Source organism: Rhinopithecus roxellana, chromosome 6 (genome assembly GCF_007565055.1).
Source record: "Rhinopithecus roxellana isolate Shanxi Qingling chromosome 6, ASM756505v1, whole genome shotgun sequence".
Taxonomy (NCBI): Eukaryota; Metazoa; Chordata; class Mammalia; order Primates; family Cercopithecidae; genus Rhinopithecus; species Rhinopithecus roxellana.
The window spans coordinates 15,545,068-15,567,611 of record NC_044554.1 but is presented as its reverse complement, the minus strand read 5'-3'; the positions used below and the strand labels follow the sequence as shown (position 1 = coordinate 15,567,611).

Here is a 22,544-nt window from a genome sequence, read left to right as displayed (position 1 = left end):
ATTAAGAAAAACTCACCATTTTCCCTCATTAACAAACATCTCCTCTTAACTACCACATTTTATCACTGGCAATACTTTTACACTGGTTTTCTGGGTCCAAAATTTAGAAGTGATTTTAGCCATTGGTATCAGAGGTTGTTAAGAAAAAACACAATTTAGAAGTTATTTTAGAAATTTTACTCTTCTGTCTCCTTTACCCTTTACCCTCTATGTTCAACTCAGTCCTGGTATCTGCTGCTTTTTTTTTTTTTGCATTATCTCTTATCAACTTTATCCATTCCATGTCTCTTCATGCCACATAGTGCAAGTCCACATTGCTTCCTACAGAGATGACCACTGTGGTTTCTTTACTGGAATTCTTCTCTACCCACCTTCATTGGCTCTGGAGCTAATCTTCGTGAAACACATCATGTCACCCCTCTGCACTTGTGCTCTCCTGTTCTTGACCTTACCAAGCACAAATCCCCATGTCTGCCTTTTAAGGCTCTTCTTAATTTGTTTCCAACTCCACTCAGCCACTTTACTCTTTCATAATATCATTCATTTCCTCTCTCAGGAGGTTGCACCGGCTTGTATAGAAAGTACGTGTGACTGGGCTTACGAGGGCAAAATTTTGGTCCTGGTTGATGCTGCTGCAGATTGACCATGTGATAACTTACTTATTTGGGCTCTCCTCTACTTTCTATGTGAAGAAGGGAGTAAGAGTCTAGACTGTTTTCAAAATCACCACACTGTGCTCTTCTCCACTAGATGCAGACCAGACCTGTTGAGGCTGGTCTGCTGTCAGTTTTAGAAGAACCCCACATCTGCTTCTTTGCTTCTGCTTCCAGCCTAGTTTGGGGGTCCTTTCTTCTCCGTCTACCTTTAAAATCTACTTCAACCATCAAGGTCCACTTAATACTTAGCTCCTTCGTGAAATGTTCCCTAACTTCTTAGACTGGCCAACCATTGGTCATCTCTTGCTCCTTTGAGTTCTCATTACATTTTGTATCAGCACTATTCCATGGAACACTTGATTTACTGGGCTCTCTGTACCTACTGAAGACAAGGTGTGCACCTTCTACTTTTCTGTCTTCTCTTTTCCAAGTTCCATCCCCACTGACTAATCTAATCTTGACTGACTGTGTCTGAGGCAGGAAGAGTATCTCTGGCATTCCTCCTAAAGTATGTCTATTACATTCAGACTAATGAGAATATTAAAAATTGTGAATTCTGCAGGACCTTGAAAATAACCAAATTCCTCAAATTTCTGCCTCCCTGCTACCCAGAATCTAAAACTGAACGAGGCCCTTGTGAACATTCTAGTTTGTGTCTGCTGGAAGAAGAGTTATATGGGGATGTGAAAGACCAGGAGACCCAGAATCCTGACAGGTCTGTAAGTTCAGATAAAGAGTTCAAGTGTACAATGATGCCAGCTTTTCTCTCCTAAGATGGGTCTGTGAGTGTGAATGCATGGTATGTGTGAGTGTACACATGCACATACTCATTCTAGGGGGTGCAAATTAGTCACAGTGAGGGTGGCCTGGAATGTGCTGTGATCCACGATGGCAAAAAATATAGGCAAAATGGGAACAACAAAATGTCATCATTTGGGGGGATATGGAGAGGAGACAATAACTGGTTTAATCTAATGCCCCAAGAATTTAAATCTGTGAATATATATATTAATAAGTCATATATATATAAATAAATCATATTTCTGATTCCTGGAATTCTCTATGTGATTGATGAGAGCCCTTATTGGAAAAATACTGCAAGTGTATCCTTTATTCTACAAGTCTGATACTAAAAAACTTACAGATTTACAAATTATTATTATTTAGGTTATTTACTTTATAAAAGAAGTCTTCACATATGTATGCTTAAAAAATAAGCTCACATTCTGTTGCTTTCAAAAATTAACTTTTAAAACTCAATTTATTAATACATGCAGTATATTCAAGAATACAGTGTGGTTTGACTCAAAGTGCACTTGTGTTTTACTTACAGAACTCAGAGAGGCAGAGTAGTCCTATGACAGAGGCAGCCACAGAAGCTCATGCACACATGCCTGTCCCTCTATCTGGAGACGGCATACTCACCATAACAAGAGTCTGTGACTGAGCAGGAGGCAGCGAAGTCTATCTGTAGGAAGGAATCCTCATTCACGGCAATGTCTGTGCTGACCACGTAACGGGTGCTGGCCTTTTCAATGAAGACCAGGGCATCACCAGTAGAGCCACACACAGGCATCTTGGTGCCTCCTGGGTGAAGCAGCCATTTCCTACTATCAAGGGTTGTGAAATCATCTTCCAAGACTGTATTACCAGAAATATTCCCTCCAATAAGAATCTGAAATGTATTTTTAAAAAACCACACATTTTCCATTTAGTTTTAAGAAATGGAAAGTTCTGTCTTTTTCGTTCGTTTGTTTGTTTTGATCTGTCAGCCTGCTCAGAACTGGCACTGGACGGCCAGCAGAATGTGAGGGCCTTTCAGAATGCTCTTGTTTATGTCTGCTTGCCCATCTGGCAAGAAGCTACAGAAAACAAATCAGAGGATCGACAAAACCATTCACAGCCTACGTTGGCTAAACTGTGCCTTTGGAAACGACATGCATCCAAGCTGGGAAGCAAAATTTGGCTTATGTGTGATTATTTTCCATGTAAAATTTCTATTTAAGGACAATTGTACCCTAAGGCATTTCAGTTCCAATTCTTTGCATGAACACTACGGTTTGTTAACAGGTTCTTTGAGTTCTATTTGATACACATTTTATTATGTATAAAGATCCTTTGGAGCAGTCTATAAGGATGTGGGGGAGACTGGTTCATTTTTTTTCCTCAAAGGCTAGGAAAGAGGATTTGGGAACTACTGCATGTGGCACCAATGCTAATTTGCACATTTTCCTTTTCAGAGAATTATAACCTTGTATCACACTTGATAAAGTCCCTCTATCCATATGGCAGAATCCTCTATGAGCAGGACCTAGTCCTTCTGTTGTGTCGTTTATTTTTATAACCTTAGGCAACTGAAGGAATAGAGAATGAAAGGAAGCTAAATGCCATATCTAATCTAGCTGTGTGCCCTTGGGCAAGTCACTCAACTGTCAGTTCTGGGTTTCATCTACTGAGCAAGCAGGTTGAACTAAATGCCTTCTAAGGCGACATTCAGCTCAAGTGACAACAATTAAAATAGTTACTCCTGAAGGGACTGACCTGATCGATAACCCAGGGGCTGTAGAAGTGCCCATTCTCAGACGGTTGCCACCAGCGAAGGCGAGTAGAACCAGAACGGGCTTTCAAAGGTATCTCCAGGGCAATGTACCTGCCCACATTGCTGGAATTGCTGAAAAGGAACTCCTGAAGAAGACTCCACGAGAGGCCACCGTTGAGAGAATACTGTAGGAGCACGGGTTGGCTCCTGGGGTCAGGAACGCCTTTACCACATCCCAGTCTCATGAAGAACTGCACAAATCTGACATTTGTAAACGTTACTGAAGACTTTCACTTCCACAAGAAATCTACATGCCTAACAACAGACAAGCACATGGGGTAATGCAGGGGAACAAATGGCCTCGATAAATATGGCGATTTAATGAGTGTCCAAAGCAATCACTTCAAAGTCTGATTTCCCTTTTTAATTGGAAAGGGAGTTAATTAAATGTGAAGTCTGAAAAAAGGCAATTCTGCACCCGTATTTGTCTAGCGACTCTCCTCAGAGAGGAGCCTGAGGGACCTGAGCACTCCCCGCACCCTTAGGCTCTGCTATAGAAAGATGGGAGGGGTGTAAAGGCAGTTTGAGTGTGGGAGTGTGTGTTGTCATCTACTTAAGGTAAGTTTTACTCCTTAAACGTTGGAACTGGAAGAATGTAATTAATGTAGTTTATGCCACATAACTGGCAGATTATCTCTCCTAAGATTTCACCAGTTGTTTTTCAGATCTCATGTTACTGGCTTTGGGAGGCACATTTAAATTCACCGGTTGTAGCACCTCTTTGTGAAAGGCCAGGCATCTTTTGGACGTGGTACGTCAAGCCTGGGCCTCTTTTCTCTCTTTTGTGCTGGGGCAAGGAGCATGAGTGTGGGGTGGTGGTGGTGGTGGCTGTGCCAGGCTCTGACTGTTGCTGGGTCTGGGGATGGATGATACTGGCCACTGAGAATGGTGGCAGCCGGCCAGTGGCAGCGTTCCCAGCTGGCAGGGAGGTGGACAGAGTGGCAGCAACCAGCTGGGGTGCCAATGAAAACTAGCTCACATGTTATCTTTGGCAGGCAAGCTGCTGCTTTCTGGTCTGGCCATGATGCTAGCTGGTAATGCAGAATAAATTTCATGTGTAACCCAACACACATACCCACTAATGTATGCATGCTGGACATAGCAAATATATTAAGATGTATAATAAAAATATTATCAGTACCATATATAAAATGGTACATTCATTCCTCATGAGTTCCCTTCCCCACCCCATTCATTTATCTTTTGACCCTGAAAAAATTGGGATTTTACGTGGAGCATATTCAGTTCAATATATGCAAATCCTACACAGCATGCTACTGAGATGAGCTAAATAATGGAGCTTTTAACATTGGATTAATGAAAACATACATGGTTAGTGTCTAGTGACGTTTACATTTGTAAAAACAATAATCATTTACAGAGAAATACTTTTAGTATATTGTCTACTTGTATTGAGAAAACCCTTATATTAACTTAGTAATAGATAAACCATGAGAGACTTACTTATTTGGGAACACCTAATAATTTCTAAATTAGAGAAGTCAGCTGCTAATAAAAATCTGAAATAAGGAACATCAAATTAAACTATATGCACTGAAGTGGGATAATGATAAAATATTGTTTTTGTAACTGTATAATTATCTCGCAGAACTGTATTTTCTATGAAGTGTGGTCAAATTTATAATCAATAAACGAAACATTTAGGAAAGAGAAGGCGTAAAAATGTTAAGATGTATTGTAAGATACTCTGAAATATTTCAAAAGACAAAAACATAGTTTCTTTGTTCACTTGCAAAATCAGGTCAGGGTTCCATTTTACACATGTTAAACCATCTTTCTTATCTTCCTTGTTAAGTTTTTGGCTCATCAAATGATCAAGGGATACACATCTTGACAGGACATAATCCTCTGAGCCAGTTTAAAATGTTTGTTTCTGAGTGACTGTGTTCAATTTAGAAAATGACTGCTTAGAATGTGTGAGTGAATCATTGGAAAGATGCTTATAAAGAATAAGGCTGTCCCTTCAAATGTTTTTAACTTAAATTGCTAGTGGAGATAAAATTAATCGTGAATAATTTGAAGATATATTGCATTTCAACTAACCTTTCTACTAAGCATGGTATAAGTGTAAATAATTTCTACATAGTGCAAGTGCTAATGAAAAGTATGTTATATAGAAAGATAAACTCACAATATTTCGTTGAAGTTAAAGTAAATTAAACATTGTTACTTCCTAATTTCAATCTTATAAAATACCAGATGTTAACTTTTGCCTGTTTAGGTATGTTTCCTTTCTGATTAAGTTTTGAATAATCTCTCTCAAATTTAGAATAGAAATTATATAAATTGTGTCTTCCTGAAAGCTTTGATAAAGAGAGAAGTTCAGTATTTCTAATGGAAGGCCTTGTCCTTGAAATCTCTCTGCTTCTTTCTGATTTGATTGTGTTCTGCTATTATACATTACGATGTGGTTTTTTTCAACAGCATCTAAAAATGATTACCTTGCATGTGATAAATCCAGGTCTCGTGTCATCAACATGCGCAAGCCATCTTCATTGAAAAAGAGGTTGTTTCCACTAGAAAGGATTCCACACTTTCGAGATGGTTTCCCACCACTCATTAATAAGAATCTATCAGATTCTAGCTGACCTGAAAAAATTGGAAAATATGGTTTACCTATGACCCCAACTATAGTGAGTTGTATTGTATTTTTAAAAGGAGTATGGTAAACGCATTATGTGGTTTCAAAATACGAAGTCATAAATATTAAAGTCATGTTTTGGGATAAGAGGCCTTTTCAACATTTTAGCTTGAATTGTTTAGCCTTGGCTGGTATACTTTAACGATACTTGTGATAGGACGAGGGGGTATTTTCTTGCGTATCTATGGTCCAGCTAGATGGATCCCTCCTTTCTGCTTATTCACACTGAAGAAAAGGACACTGGTTAGTCAGAGAGTGGTTCAGGCCATAAGGAAATTGGGGACTTGTGTGGCCTTTCCACCAGCCTCTCTACTGTGTCCTTTCTAATGTAAAGATAGTATCAGGCAGGGACAATAAAATATTTTAAAAAACAGCTTTAATGGGAGAGATTTCAATGCCATTTATTATTGCCTATTAAATAACGTCTTTATAGCTGGGCGCAGTGGCTCACACCTGTAATCACAGCACTTTGGGAGGCTGAGGTGGGTGGATCACCTGAGGTCAGGGGTTCGAGACCAGTCCGGCCAACATGGCAAAACCCTGTCTCTACTAAAACTACAAAAATTAGCTAGGTGTGGTGGCGGGCGCCTGTAATCTCAGCTACTCAGGAAGCTGAGGCAGGAGAATCGCTTGAACCCGGGAGGTGGAGGTTGCAGTGAGCTGAGATTGAGCCACTTCACTCCAGTCTGGGTGACAGATCAAAACTCCATCTCAATAAATAAATAAATTAATTAATAAATTAAAATAATATAAAATAACATCTTTAAAAACCAGCTCTTAAATCTGTTCAGATACTCCAATTTAGTTTATTTTTTCATTGTGGTAAAATACACATCACATAAGATTTACCAATTTAACCATTTCAAAGTAAACAGTTCAGTGGCATTTAGTTGATACACTCTGTTGTGCAGTCATCACTACTACCTAGTTCCGGAACTTTTTCATGAGACTGAAAGGAAACCCTGTGCCCATTAAACTGTCTCTGTCCCCTCATTTCCCCCTCCTCCAGCCCTGGCAAATGCTAATCTGCTTTCTGTCTTTATGAATTAACTTATTCTGAATATTTCATAAAGACAGATTGATATAATATGTGGCCTTTTGTGTCTGGCTTCTTTCATTTAACACGTTTTTGAGTTTCATCTATGTTGTGGCATGTATCGGTGTTTCATTTGTTTTTATGGCTGAGTGATGTTCCACTGTATGGGTATACTTAGATCTAGTTTTAAAATGTATTGTAAAACCATAAATATAACAATTTTACAAAAACTCAGCAAAAAGAAAGAAAATCTTTTTTTTTTGTTTGTTTTTTGAGATGGAGTCTCGCTCTGTCACCCAGGCTAGAGTGCAGTGGTGCGATCTTGGCTCACTGCACTCTGCCTCTCAGGTTCAAGCGAATCACCTCCCAAGTAGCTGGGATTACAAGTGCCCACCAGCCCGCCCGGCTTTTTTGTATTTTTAGTAGAGATGGGGTTTCACCATGTTGTCCAGGCTGGTCTTGAATTCCTGACCTCGTGATCCACCCATCTCAGCCTCCCAAAGTGCTGGGATTACAGGCGTGAGCCACTGCACCAGGCCAAAAGAAAATCTTCTAATCCCATTACCCTAATATAGATAGCTGTTATATTTAAGACTTTCTTTTATGGAGATTTTTTTCCACAGTTTGATAAAAGTGCATATATAATTTAAATGCTTTTTTCTAATCATTACATTACATGCATTTTACTATGTTGTAACACTGTCTTCATACATAATGATACTGAATTCTAGCTGTAAAACTAAACTACGGAAAGTGATGAGAGGCTATTTAAGCAGTTTGTGGTAAAGCAATAACAGGAACTTATATTTCTGGAAACACTTTCATCCAAGATTAACTCTCTATAGACATTTTCTAAAATTGTCACTAGTCAGAAATGACATGTGGTAGAAAAAATGGTGAACACAGCCTTAGTTTTTCTCAATAAAGATCTTGTAGCATGTATCAGTATTTCACTCACTGACCATTGCTTTCAAAATGGAACCCTATAAATTCAGAACTAAATGAATTCTTGGATGTTCACAATTGAAATAATAATGAGATATTAGAATTAAACTTAATGCAGTATTAGTTATCTACCAAAAATTGTGTTTAACGTATAAGTTCTTTCACAAGACTACATAGAATTTGTAAGAAAACACTACCTTCGAAATCATCTTTGAGAAAATCAGGATTTTTGGTGCTTATTTTACAGGTTGGACCTGAGTAGCCAGGGTCACATATACATTTGGTTCCATTGATACAGCTCCCCTGTCCATTACACATCTCCTCACATTGGGGACCGATGTAGACATTATCAATGGCCCATGTCACTGGCTGAGAGCCAGCAGGGTAAAATCCCTGGTACCATCTGAAACGGACAGATCTGGAAAAGAGGTACAAGTCTTTCAAAAGCTAATCGACAGAACAATATACCTTCAAAGTAAGCACATCTGATCAATGGACAATGGGAAGCTTCTACCTATGCTCAACACCCAAGAAATAGGAAACATTTGCCGTTTCAGGAACAAAACTCCATTCCTCAATCTCCAGGATTTTTCCAGTAAAGTTCTTGTTTCTTGTAAGCTTTTCCCAGTCCTATCAGAATGTCAACATTTCACTTAATCTTCCCATCTTTTTCAATATTGACCTCCTTGGTGAAGATTTCTCCATCCCTACTATCTTCTTTTTTTTTTTTTTTTTTTTTTTTGAGACAGAGTCTCACTCTGTCACCCAGGCTGGAGTGCAGTGGTGCGATCTTGGCTCACTGCAACCTCCATCTCCTGGGTTCAAGCGATTCTCCTGCTTCAGCCTCCTGAGTGGCTGGGATTACAGGTGCCCGCCACTACACCTGGCTAATTTTTGTATTTTTAGTATAGATGGGGTTTCACCATGTTGGCCAGGCTGTTCTCCAACTCCTGACCTCAGGCGATCCACCTACTTCAACCTCCCAAAGTGCTGGGATTACAAGTGTAAGCCATCACACCCGGCCCCTACTGTCTGTTTAATACACTCTGTATAACTAATCTTTAAAAAAAAAAAAAACAGGTAAAATTCACACAACATAAAATTAACCATTAACCATTTAAAGTGTACACATCAGTGGCATTTAGCACATTGATAGTGTTGTCCAACCATCACCTCTTTGTAGCTTCAAGACATTTTTATCACCCCAAAAGGAAACCCCATACCTGTTAAACAGTTTTTCCCATCTCTCCCTCCCTGACAACTGACAACCACCAATCATTTCTGTCTCTATGGATTTACCTATTCTGGATATTTCATATAAATGGAAAGATAGAATATATGACCTTTTGTGTCTGGCTTCATTCACTTAGCGTAATGTTTTCAAGTTCATTCATGGTGTAGCAAGTATCAGAATTTCATGCCTTTTATTACTGAACAATATTCCATTGTATGGATATACTAGCTTTATTTACCCATTCATTAGTTGGTGGACATTTGGTTGTTTCCATTTTTTTGGCTATTGTGAATAGTGATGCTATGAATATTTGTGTACAGGTAATTGCTAAAATACATGTTTTCAATTCTTTTAGGTAGAAGGGTAGTGAAATTGACGGACCTCATGGTAAATGACTAATCTTTTACATTTTTCTATCTTACTTTCTCTTTCATATTTTTAATGGAATTTCCATTATTATAGTTATCACAGCTGGAGTTATTTAAAAGTGTGTCTATTTCCTCTACTGGCTGTGAGCTCGTAGAGGCCAATGTCCATGTCTCTTTCTTTTTTTGTACCTTTTTAAGGCAACCATATAGTGTTCACGCGTAGCACCTGCTCAGTAAACCTTTTGTTGTACATCATGTGTTGTGAAAGTCCTTATGAGCCAAACTAAGGTTTTTTTGGATTTTATCTGATCAGAAACAGCCCAAAAATATTGTTTTTAAAGATAAAAAGTGGCAAAATCTGATGTATTTTTAGATTCTTTTATTTCTTAACTTCTTTTTAAGTCCAAAATAATTTTCCTTTTGAATTGTCCTATCATGTTGCTGATGATAAGTTAGCTCCTTAGAAATAATCTACATATTTAGGCAGCTGTCCAGAAATATTTTAATGTATTTCATCATGTATAAAACTCCGTTCAAAGAAGACAGATTTATTTTAGAGTAGCAGGATTCAGAGATGACATGTGCATTTATTTTTGTGCCCTGTGAATCGTCTCAATTTTCAGTTATCATAGCAACTAAATTCTGAATAGTTTTCTGTTTGAGAAACAGAAATTAGAAGTTAAATACCAGGGTTAAGGATGGGTAGTGGGGGAAAAATACGTTTGTTAGGCTCCTAAAATTTAGTGGATAGTAAAGCAGACAGATTAAAGTTCCTACATACATTTAACCCTAATTTCATTGTTTCATCTTGCTCTGTCGCCCAAGCTGGAGTGCAGCGGCATGATCTCGGCTCACTGCAACCTCCACCTCCAGGGTTCAAGCAATTCTTCTGCCTCAGCCTCCCGAATAGCTGGTATTACAGGCACCCGTCACCACGCCTGGCTACTTTTTGTATTTTTAGCAGAAACGAGGTTTCACCATGTTAGCCAGGCTGGTCTCAAACTTCCGACCTCAAGTGATCTGGCCGCCTTGGCCTCTCAAAGTTCTGGGATTACAGGTGTGAGCCACCACACCCAGTCCCAAACTCCAACTATATTAAGCTGCCTCCAAAATGCCAGTCCATAACTAAACTTTATTTTCAAATACTTGTCAGAGTTTAATCTTGGCAAGAAGCATTTCTTACCTTTTGAACTTTCAGACTGCTGAGCTGAGGGAAATGGCTGGAGTTTTCCTTTGAACAAAAGCCTACAAGGATGTTTATGAACTTATTTATTCAAATGTTCTGAATACAAATGAACCACCTTGTTGGATATTTATTATTGTTCACCTGCCTTGACACAGAAACTGCAAGCACTATGATAAATGGACTGAAGGGTCTGGTTTCACTGTGGTTCCCTTCTGCTGAAATCTTATTTTGAAAATTTCTCACTGCCACCCTCCTTGGTGAATGTCAACATCTGTTCTCCTAAGCCAGTCGTATTCAAAAGGATCTGTTTTTTAAACATAAACTTAAAATTTCAAGCACACAACATTGCTTTCATTAAATAGGGGTTCTGGTTGACTCATTATGAAGCTGCATAAAGCAAAAACAATTAGGAACTTTTAAAGACAAAAGGACTCTAAAAGGACACCAAGGTGATACGAATAAAATTAGATGAAAGCTCATAGTTATTCTTTGCATGTAAATGGACTATATATGTAGAGGTAACAAAATTTGACTATTTTGCACCTGAGAACATTTAATACACTTTTTGTGTGTATCTAGTGTCCAACAAATGCACAGAAAAAAATTTTAAACATGGATTTTTGTGTGTGTGTATATATATATATATTTTTTTATTTTTTTTATTTTTTTTTTATTTTTAGCATCCAGCACTTGTGCCATTACTATGTACCATGTTGAATACCAATCAATGGATGGTTCACTGAGTTGGAGAAAATTTAACTTTTGCCTTCCAGCCATTCATGCCTGCATGGGTTTTAAGAAGACTGCTAATTCTTTTCCTGAAACAAGGACTAGACAACACCCTAAGGCAAAGTTTTCTCCTCACAGAAATGGTTGAAGGCAGTTTGAAAGGTGGGTTTATACCATTCTGAAAACAGGCATGCATGCCTCCTTGATACATTTACTTTCTTTTCATAGAAATAAAAATGACATGGAATGCAAATAATGTGACAGTCTAGATTCTGTACACTATTATAGTATTGTGTTTTGTTAAGTGGCTTTGTACCAGTGGGTGAAAATATAGATGTCTGCAATTCTCTTGTTCATATTTCCAAATTATATTGTCATGCCTTACGTGGAAGCACAGCACAGTGGGCATTACCAGCACTGAGCGAGGTGGTCTCTGTGATGCTGGAGCACTCCCCTGGCATGAGCATCTTCACTCAGTGCCTCTGACTGGCGGATCTTTGCCATCTTATTTCATACACCTTTAGATGGGATTTTTCAACGTGGGAACTTGCTGAAGCAAGTCTCAGTTGGCAAAACAACCTAAAATCATAACCTACAATCTACCTTTAGGGTGGTTTTCTATTTAATCTAATTCTTAGCTGGATAATTGGAGGAAATTAGAGGTCCATTAAACAGAAAACCTCGTGTTTTTCCATAATACTGTGAGGAGTTCGGCAGACTGCTCTGTATCTAGAAGCCTGTCTTACTCCATTCAGGCTGCTGTTAACAAAATACCATAAATCGGGTGGCTTATAAATAACAGAAATTTATTTCTCACACTTCTGGAGGCTGGGAAGTCCAAGATCAAGGAGCCAGCACATCAGTGTCTGCTGAGGGCTCACTTGTGGTTTATGGATGGTGCCTTCCTGCTGGGTCCTCACATGGTGGAAGAGGCAAGGCAGTCTACTGGGGTCTCTTTTATAAGGGCACTGATGCCAATCATGAGGGCTCCACTTTCATGAACTAATCGCCCCCTAAAATGCCCCATCTCCTTATTCCATTACCTTCAGGGGAATGAGTTGAGACATGTGAATTTCAACAAAAATTCAGACCACAGCAGTGCCTAAGCTATCTAGGCCTTTCCCTTGCCTGTCCTGCTCATAGGCATGGTCTTTCAACAGCTATGCTTCTCTTGGAACACTTGGCTTTCAGGCTACAGCTGATAGGTTCAGATTTGGAAATTTGGAATTAAGAGCTCCAGGCAATGAAAGCTCTGGTTTGCCGAGTGATGTTAAAGTGAGCACCATAAAAACAAGGATCATAAACTTCTGTTGCTAAGTCCCCCACACTCTCTGAGCGAAGTGCATGAAATTCCCCACTATCTGTCCAATAAGTTCTTTCACCTTTTTGGTAAGCCTCTTTATATTTCTTGCAACATACGATCTTAAGTAATACAACCATTTTGAATAAAAACTTTTTCCTGGCTTATTTTCCCCTGTCAGATTCTTCTAAAGATAAGCTCCCCACAACCAATGGTAGCTTTCTGGTTGTGCTGGCTGTGTCATTAGCTCCATCTATTCCTATAATCTCCAGAGACACTCTTTGCCTCCTCTGGCTATCAGTTCTAAAGAACTTTGAAGACATTTTGCTTAGTAATGCTTGTTTTTAAAAAGATAGTTGGATTTCCTATTAGAATCATATCCCGGCATAATCACAAGGATTAGTAAATGATATATTCAACAACCCAAAATATTAAAGTCCTTAGCAATCAATTTATAACAGTTATGCTGATGATATAATAAGGAGTGGATAGATTTATGTTCAAAGAGATGCAGACTTTAAAAAATTCACTTTCACCCTTTTGGAAAAGTACTAGGTATTAGTAGTCTTGTTTGAAGACTCAAGACTTCTAATTATGCTCAGTTTCACATCAGGAATATAAATCTATTTCCATCTTGAAAGTATGATATTAGTACTTTCTTCTTTTTTGACATACTCTGAAAGAAAACTTTCTTTATTCTGAGAGAAAAGACAGAAATTTGGAGGCAGACTGCTTTGTTGACTTCCTCTCTTTGTTCACTTTTATTATTAGTTTTATTTTTTGAAACATACTTTTCATTTCATTTCTATTGGGGGTGAAGTCCTTTATCTCTAAGTCGCTTTTCAGCAGAAGAGTCAAATATATGTAACAAGAATGCTCAGAGAGGTTGGAAAAGTAGAGATGCCTGGGGGCAATGTGCTAACTTTTTTTCTTTTCTTTTCTTTTCTTTTTTTTTTAATGAGACACCAGGAATATTCTGTTGGCTTCTATGCTCCCTACGTACACTCTCCCTGCATGAGACACATAGGCAGATGTTTGGAAGTCGTAATATTCTAGCTGCATTTATATTGTGAGGTGGGAGTAGGCAGAGGAACGTCATAGTATTAGGGGAAAACCCTATTTTTGTTGCGTTCTAACTGATCTAAGAGACATTCACAAAGATATGAACCCCACTACAGGGTGCAGCCCACGGTGTGCTGTTAAAATCTACCTTCAAACTAGAAATTAGTAGTTATGTCAGCTCAGTGTCCTACATTTTAAATAGCCACTGATCTGCTTCCTGGAGAACTGAGGAAGAAATGTCAGGTAGAAATTTCCCCGTGATAAAGTGGCAAGTGAATGACGACTTCAGGAATAAACTGTCAAAGGAGGAACAAATGTGGTGGCAAGCAGCAGGTCCTTACCCACAAAGGTGCAGCTTCCCAAAGTGCACGACCTCCCTCCTCCAGCCCTGCATGGTTCCCGCATAGTAGGTGCTGCTGGGGTGGTGCTCCGTGGAGCATAAGGAGCTGACGTGGCTGCTGCTGTGGTAGCAGAGGGGCAGCAGCAGGTGCCAGGTCGCCCCGAAGTCCCTTGAAAATTCCAGTCTCACTGGATCTGCGGATGAGCTATCAGTCGAGCAGCCGACATTGATCTTGGGATGAAGAAAAAACGATACAAATTACCTCAGAGCAACAAGCCTTGAAATGATTTACCACTTCATTATTTTCTAGGGTCCATTTTCCTGGGAACTGTCTTGTTGAAATATTTAACACTATAAAATTATGTTTTGCCTAACTGAGTCATATTGTATATTACCTTTAAATTATAATTTTTCATAAAGAATCTCAAAGGGCCTCATGAAAAATTTATTTCCCTTCATTTTATAAAAAGCAGGAAGTGGATAAGGCAGAGGCTGGGACAATTCCAAATTTTACCTTTGGCCCATTTTCCTAGCCAATCCAAGCACATCATAGTGAAAAGACTGTTTCCCTAACCCCGTTAGCTTCCCCTGTCCCATCTACTAGGTAGGATACCTTCTATTTTCCTTCTTGTGACACCTTCCAAATAATCCCAAGAGTTTTACACATGAATCTTCAATGCATATTTGATACCAAAAGAGAATACAATCATTGTCATCATTTCCCTGGCACAGGGAAAGATCTTTTTAAAATTATATATACTTAAGGTATACCCATACTGTTTTGATATAATATACAAAGTGAAATAATTACTACAGCCAAGCAAATTAACCTATCACCTTCCATAGTTACCTTTTGTGTGTGTGGTAAGAGCACCTAAAATCTATTCTCTTAACACGTTTTCAGCATACGATATTATATAATTAACTATGGTCTTCATGCTGTACATTGGATCTCTAGACTTATTCATCCTACATAACTGCAAGCTTGTCTCCTTTCACCTACTTCTTCCCACATCCTTACCCTCCCTGCCCTGGTATCCACCAGTGTATTCTGTCTTTATGTCAAGACCTTTTTAGCCATTAGGGAAACAACCACTCCCTTCCTTTTTCCATGCTTTCAAGTGCATTAAATTAAATAAATGCATGCAATTCTTTCTATAAAAATTTTCCCCTTTCCAGTGGAGATTAACATTTTCTTACTATCATGCCATCAAAGCATAGCAACCAGTTATTGATATATATAGTTACATATAACCATCTATAGTTATATATCAATAAACATATACTATACATATTATGTGTGTGTAGGTATGTGAACTTACATACCTTTTACCTTCTAATGAGTAAAGTATTGACATTTGATAAACTTTCGACTATAGGCACTTGTTTCTACCTGAATTCTTTTTTTTTTTTGGAGATGGAGTCTCATTTGTCACCCAGGCTGGAGTGTAGTGGCGCAATCTCGGCTCACTGCAACCTTCACCTCCCGGGTTCAAGCAATGCCCCTGCCTCAGCCTCCTGAGTAGCTGGGATTACAGGTGTGCACCACCACACCCGGCTAATTTTTGTATTTTTTAGTAGAGACGGGGTTTCACCATGTTGGTCAGGCTGGTCTTGAACTCCTGACCTCATGATCTGCCCACCTTGGCCTCCCAAAGTCCTGGGATTACAGGTGGGAGCCATCACGCCTGGCTGATAATGGAACTCTTAAATGGGCTAATGATGTCATCTTTTATCAACTATGGAAAAAATATTCTGAAAAGTTAATATTCTAAAACACTGGTATAATGTACCTTTGGTTCTGCTGATTTTATCTAAGCTTTTGAAATATGTAAATACTTTTATATTAATTATTAATTTGCTCTCTTGACAAATATAAGGAGTGCATAAATATTAATAAAATACACAGAGCAAATATATTTGAAATTATAAAACAGTGTAGTATTATCTGTAAAATTAATAACATCATGATAAATATTATATAAATATACTAGCATGGCACAGACTATAGTTACATTGACCTGGTCCCTAAGAAATTTTAAGTTTCACATAAAAAGTGTGGAACTATAATACAATAATAGTATGAGCCTTTTCATTTTTATAATGTTTAAAATAATTTATTTCAACTTCCCATCGTAGCAGGTGGGGAAACTACGTCATAAAGGATAAGAATTCAGAAATAAACCTTAGTATGACAATTGACTCTGTAAATAAAAGTAAATGATGATGCCAAAACCTCTTACATCCTTACACAAAAATGGGAGGTCATAATGCATGAAATTAGCTGAGATTTTCCTCCTCTTTCCTAGGTTTTGTTCAATATAATTTTTTTTTTTTTTTTTGAGACGGAGTCTCACTTTGGGCCCAGGCTGGAGTGCAGTGGCGCGATCTCGGCTGACTGCAAGCTCTGCCTCCCGGGTTCACGCCATTCTCCTGCCTCAGCCTCCGAGTAGCTGGGACTACAGGCACCCACCACCACGCCCGGCTAATTTTTTGTATTTTTAGTAGAGACGGGGTTTCACCGTGTTAGCCAGGATGATCTCGATTTCCTGACCTCATGATCCGCCCACCTCGGCCTCCCAAAGTGCTGGGATTACAGGCGTGAGCCACCGAGCCCGGCCATTTAATATAAAATTTAAAGCATTTATTCTAGAACAAAGTCAAGTACCTCAAATTGTATGATGGTGTTCTCATTCACATTGAGGTCACGGGTGGTAATGGAATGCTCACCAACTTCATTGGAAACAAACACCATAGCTGAATCTTCTTCCCTGTTACACAGGAAAACAACCAGGAACCTATTTAGGCGAAAGTTCATCATGATTTGTATACAAGAGTGGTTTTATGTTTAGATTCTTAAATACTTACGGTGCCCCCTTTGAAGAATACGGACAATAAAGACCAATGTTACCACCAGGATAGAAAAACCAATTGTCTTCTCTGGGCCCAAAGTCAAACGTATCCAGGAGCATGACGGGGTTGTTTAAATTATTTCCATCGATAATGAAGTCATCAACAATCCAGATTTCTTCTTTCTTACCTAAGGCATTTTTGGATAAAGCAAGTTTTTCCAGTGATGAAAATCAAATGAACACTTTTGCCCATTGAAAGAAAGCAAAGGACAAAAGCAACTCAGTAACAGTAAGTTAAACATATGCCTTCTACAGGAGGATTTTTTGAGCCCAGGAGTTCAAGACCAGCCTGGGCAACATAGTAAGGGCTCATCTCTGCAAAAAATAAAAAAAATTAGCCAGGTGTGGTTGCACATGCCTGTAGTCCCAGCTACTCAAGAGGCTGAGGTGGGAGGACTGCTTGGGTCCAGGAGTTTGAGGTTATAGTGAGCTGTGACCATGCCACGGCACTCCAGCCTGGGCAACAGAGCAAGACCATGTCTCAAAAAAGAACCACACAAACCACCCACCTGCCAAATCCATATGCTTTCTAGGGGGGAAAAAAACCCATAAACTACATAACAGTATATTGTCAGTGATTAAAACTGGCCAGGTGCAGTGGCTCACGCCTGTAATCCCAGCACTTTGGGAGCCCAAGGTGGGCGGATTGCCTGAGCCTGGGCAATATGGCAAAACCCTGTCTCCACAAAAAAACAAACAAATAAACAACAAATTAGCTGGGTGTGGCAGTGCGTGCCTGTAGTCCCAGCTACTCAGGAGGCTGTGGGGGAGGACGGTTGAGCCTGGGAGGTGGAAGTTGCAGTGAGCCAAGATCTCGCCACTGCACTCCAGCCTGGGCAGCAGAGCAAGATGCTGTCTCAAAAAAAAAAAAAAAAAAAAAAACCAAAAAATTAAGCTTGCAACCATATTAAATTGATGTAGCGTGGAACTGCCTTGTTAATTTCAGAAAGCTGTGATAATGCTTTGTATATCATGTACGTGAAAGCATGCTGTCCTTCAAATAATAGCAGTGCTATGAACCCTCCCCTGGCAAGAGTGGGTTTTGAGTTGTATTTTAGTGGTTTAGGGGAATCTGTGAGACATGCTATCTGTGAGAATGGGTGGTCAGTTAGTGGACTTAGAACTAAGGTACACTAACCAGTCTATTCAGGGAGCAATTCATGACTTTTTAGGGTCAACCCATACTTGAGTCAGGCTGAAGGACTATGGCCATTAAAAGAATGCCCTGATACACAATTGTATTTATTTGTTTATTTAACAAAGAAGAAACATATTCTCTGATCAATAATACTCCATGTTTTCTTAATGTTTTTCAAGTCTTCTATGTTGATTTGGAGATACTGTGGGAATATATGGGAAACGAGGGAAATCACTCTTTTTACTGCTATAGGATTTGATTCAGTGATTTAGACCAGGTGTTTAAGGAATATGTTATAGAGTAGATAAGAAGGGTAAAAGCCAGACTGCTTTTGTAAAGCACTGTTTGGACTGACCTTGAAACAAGGTGATAAGTCCATGCCAAGCAGAAACGTCAAGATTCCCTAGGTTGCTTCTTCACTGATCTCTACTTTAGTACAATTCTTACAGAACATTTTAAAAAAGGAACTGTAAATAGGAGCCTGTAGAACAAACCTGATGCTTTGAATGAAATCACAGGTCTCTATCTCTAATCCTATCAGTGTTCTAATTTTAGTCGCATTCTTTCCTCTTCTTGTTTAGAAAGTGGTTGGTGGAATTAATGAAAAAAAAAATTAGGTGAGCATTTCAAACATAGTATGAAGCCAGCAATCCCTCTGTCACCCAGGCTGGAGTACAGTGGTGCCATCTGGCTCACTCCAACCTCTGCCTCCCGGGTTCAAGTGATTCTCCTGCCACAGACTCCCGAGTAGTTGGGATTACAGGTGTGTGCCACCACACCCAGCTATTTTTTTTGTATTTTTGTACAGATGGGGTTTCACCATGTTGGCCAGGCTGGTCTCGAACTCCTGACCTCAGATGATCCACCTGCCTCGGCCTCCCTAAGTGTTGGGATTACAGTTGTGAGCCACCACACCTGGCACATTCCTTTTTTGGACTTTTATTCAGTGACAAGATGTATGTATATGTCTCACAATAAATTAAAAATTTTGTTTTATGTTTTATTTTTAACTTATTAATTGTTAATGAAATAGGTTAAATTTTAGAGATGGGAGAACCTTTGCCTTTTCCATTTTTGTGTTACCTCTGCAAAGAATCTGCTGCTTAATGTGGCATCTCCATATTTATTTAGGAGATTATATGCATGACTTGGTAAAGTCTGGTCCTTTATAATCCACAGTTAATAGAAATATAGGAAGCAATAAAACATTACCAATTTGTAGAATAATTTTCTGTAACCATTTGAAATGCTATTAAATTATACATTCACTTTAACTTATCACTGAAGCAAGTGTATGTGATAAGAATATTTTATCTATGGCACTATCTGCTTGGTCTAAGTCCCTCTCACTTCACCACGGCATTTTGCAATAGTGTTCTATTTCACTAATGAAATGCCACACTCAGAAGAACTATGTATTCCCACACTCAGAAGAACTATGTATTCCCAAATAAAGGCAACAAAAATGTCATTACAATTGATGAGTGCCTAATGATAATGCTGGATTGTTTTTAAAAAGCTTTAGCTCTGTAACAGAATTCAGCTATATTTACAATAACAGGAGAACCTACAGTCAAATAGGAAGAGATTATATATACATATATATGTTAAATATTTAAATATTTATTGAGAATTGTTGATATGGTTTGGCTCTGTGTCCCCACCCAAATCTCATTTTGAATTGTACTCCCATAATTCTCATGTATTGTGGAAGGGACCAAGTGGGAGATAATTTGAATCATGAGAGCAGTTTCCTCCATAATGTTCTCATGGTAGCAAGTAAGTCTGATGAGATCTGATGGGTTTATCAGGGGTTTCCGCTTTTGCATCTTCCTTATTTTCTCTTGCTGCCACCATGTAAGACATGCCTTTCACCTCCCACCATGATTCTGAGGCCTCCCCAGCCATGTGGAACTGTAAGTCCAATTAAACCTCTTTTTCTTCCCAATCTGGGTATGTCTTTATCAGCAGCATGAAAACAGACTAATACACTTGTCAAAAGTGAAGCATGTACCATGTGTGTGCTGTCGACAGTTAAGCTGCTCAGTTCACAAACACTACCTCCCCACCTTAGAAACAAATGTGTTAACATGCCACTGTCAGTTCTGATCACAGGAGAACACATGCATTTTTACCATTATTATAAGGTTGCCAGAGTCTGAATCTTGTAGCATTGGTTTGGGCAGTGTATGGCAAGGGAACATTGATGAAAAGTATATTGGTTGTTTGAGGAAAGTAAAATTCATCCATCAGGTGCCAAGTGATTCCTCCATTGATGGAGAATTGTAATAGAATAGAGTGAGATCTCTCTGGGGTACCTAGGAAGAAGATAACACAGGTATAAAACATATTGTGATAAAAATGGGGAAATGGTATATTCTTAGCTGAATCTTTAGGCATCAATGCATACGTGAACTTATTTTACTTGGAGGCTTTATAGTCCAAATGCTTCAGAAGCAACTTAAGGGGATGACAGGTTGGGCTTTCTGTATATCTCAAAATACACACCAAACCTTGGATGTGCACACAATAATACCTCTCTTTCTCTCTGAGATATGCACAGACATCTTTCTGTATTTAGGAAACATTACATCAAAACATTTTGATTCTACAGGCATCACGATTTTACAAAGGGTCAAACATTTAAATCTCAGGATATAAATGTTTTTATACATATACATTTCAAGAAAAACTACTTGAATATGTATTATATCTACCATCAATTTGTTCAAGAAAATTATTTAGTTAATATGAAAAGTCAGAATGACTAAGAATAGGCTTTTTTTGGATTCATATCTGTAAAAGAAAAACCACATTTTTCACAAGTTAAACATTTTAAATTTTAGATTTCTTTTAGTTAGAAAGTAGTGGTGGAAAGACTCAAGGACATGATGATAAATTTAACTACCATAGAACTAATAGGATTACAGCTATCTGAAATTATTTAAAATCAATATTCCCCCCTTATATTAAGATAAACTTACATTAAAGAAAAACACTTGTAAACCTTTATGTATACCAATATATGTTAGCTCTTCCATATAACAAAACTTATGGGCCTTAAATCTGTGATTTCTTTGTGGAAAAGGAATTGTACAGGGGAGAATTCTCTTGAAGGAAAATAATGAATTCATACTTACCTTTTGCTATAAATCTAAGTGAAAACTGGACATACATCGTATTTGTACAATCCAGATCTCTTGAAATAAGCATCCTTATTCCTTCCTGAAAATAAAAACATGTATGTTAAGCAACATTTTTTTTCACTTGCAAAATTGTGTCCCTTTGATTTTATACACCTAACTTGCATTAGCCAAGTAATAAATGCATATCATGATCAAGAAGCAAATTTTGCCTAGTTTAAAAGGAAATATGGGATGATCCTTGTTTCCCCTCTCTAAATGGCTTTCATATCCTGTGCCTGAATGACACAGTTTCATTGTCTCAACTCTAAATCATACTTTTCTGTGACTCTTCTAAAAAGCGGTGCAAAAATGATAGCATTACATATCTACAGGCCTTTTTAAAAAATAGACTCCTTTGATCACAGCATGTTACGAGAGGAGTAACGAGGAAGCAGATGGAAAACGTGCCAAGTGCTCCCGCTGGAAGATGGGAACTAATAGGTAACTTTCTCAGGGTTCCAAGGAGTCTTAGGAACTTACTACTCCTTTGCTCACTCTGATAGCCCCAGGGGCTCTCATTCAGGCAGACACACCACCACCCCCGAGTGGGTCAAGTTAAATACGGCATAACTAAGGCAAGGCCTGATGCTCAGGCTGTAAGCACTCATGCAGAGAAGTCAATGAACAAGGAAACAGACCACATTAGCTTTCATAATTTTTTCTGCTAATTTAACTATTTCTCGTTGCCTAGGATTGACAACTTGAAAGGTTCTTTTCTTCATGGGTACATAGGATTGCAGTGACAGCCAGTAAAACAGAATTTCACTATGCAAATAGCATAAGGTCCAAACAGGTCTTTTAGTTTTTCAGCTGCAACTTCTGAATGACGTGACTCTACGGATGTATGGCTGTGTGATAATAAGTGGACACTGTCAACTGATTTCTCATCAACTAACAAATGCCAAATGTAATTTTAGCTAAAAGAGAACATTTTTCCTCTTCTTCATCATATATATTATAGATCACATTGCTCAATAGCTGAAAAAAATGTAAGCAGAGCAAATTCCACAATAGCAACCATATGTTGAGTGCCTATACACGCTGGGTGCTAAGATAGACACTTTACTCATTTAAAGCACCTAGCACTACTAAGAGAAAAATGTTATTTTCATGCTGCAGATAAGCAAACTAAAACTCAGGGAGGGAAAGTAACTTTCTCAAGATTACATAGTTTGTAAGTGGTGATGGTAGG

General features: G+C 38.5%; 1 protein-coding gene across 1 annotated transcript in view; it reads right to left on the bottom strand.

Moving 5' to 3' along the window:
* Positions 1-22,544, bottom strand: part of RELN (reelin) — a 521,571-nt gene that overhangs the window by 68,101 nt on the left and 430,926 nt on the right. The window contains exons 37-45 of the mRNA XM_030933242.1: positions 21,308-21,392; positions 20,303-20,485; positions 16,986-17,157; positions 16,786-16,888; positions 14,119-14,348; positions 8,096-8,316; positions 5,718-5,865; positions 3,198-3,456; positions 2,082-2,331 (exon numbers count right to left, since the gene is read on the bottom strand). Of these exons, the coding sequence (XP_030789102.1) occupies positions 2,082-2,331; positions 3,198-3,456; positions 5,718-5,865; positions 8,096-8,316; positions 14,119-14,348; positions 16,786-16,888; positions 16,986-17,157; positions 20,303-20,485; positions 21,308-21,392 (1,651 nt within the window). The remainder of the gene's footprint in view (positions 1-2,081; positions 2,332-3,197; positions 3,457-5,717; positions 5,866-8,095; positions 8,317-14,118; positions 14,349-16,785; positions 16,889-16,985; positions 17,158-20,302; positions 20,486-21,307; positions 21,393-22,544) is intronic.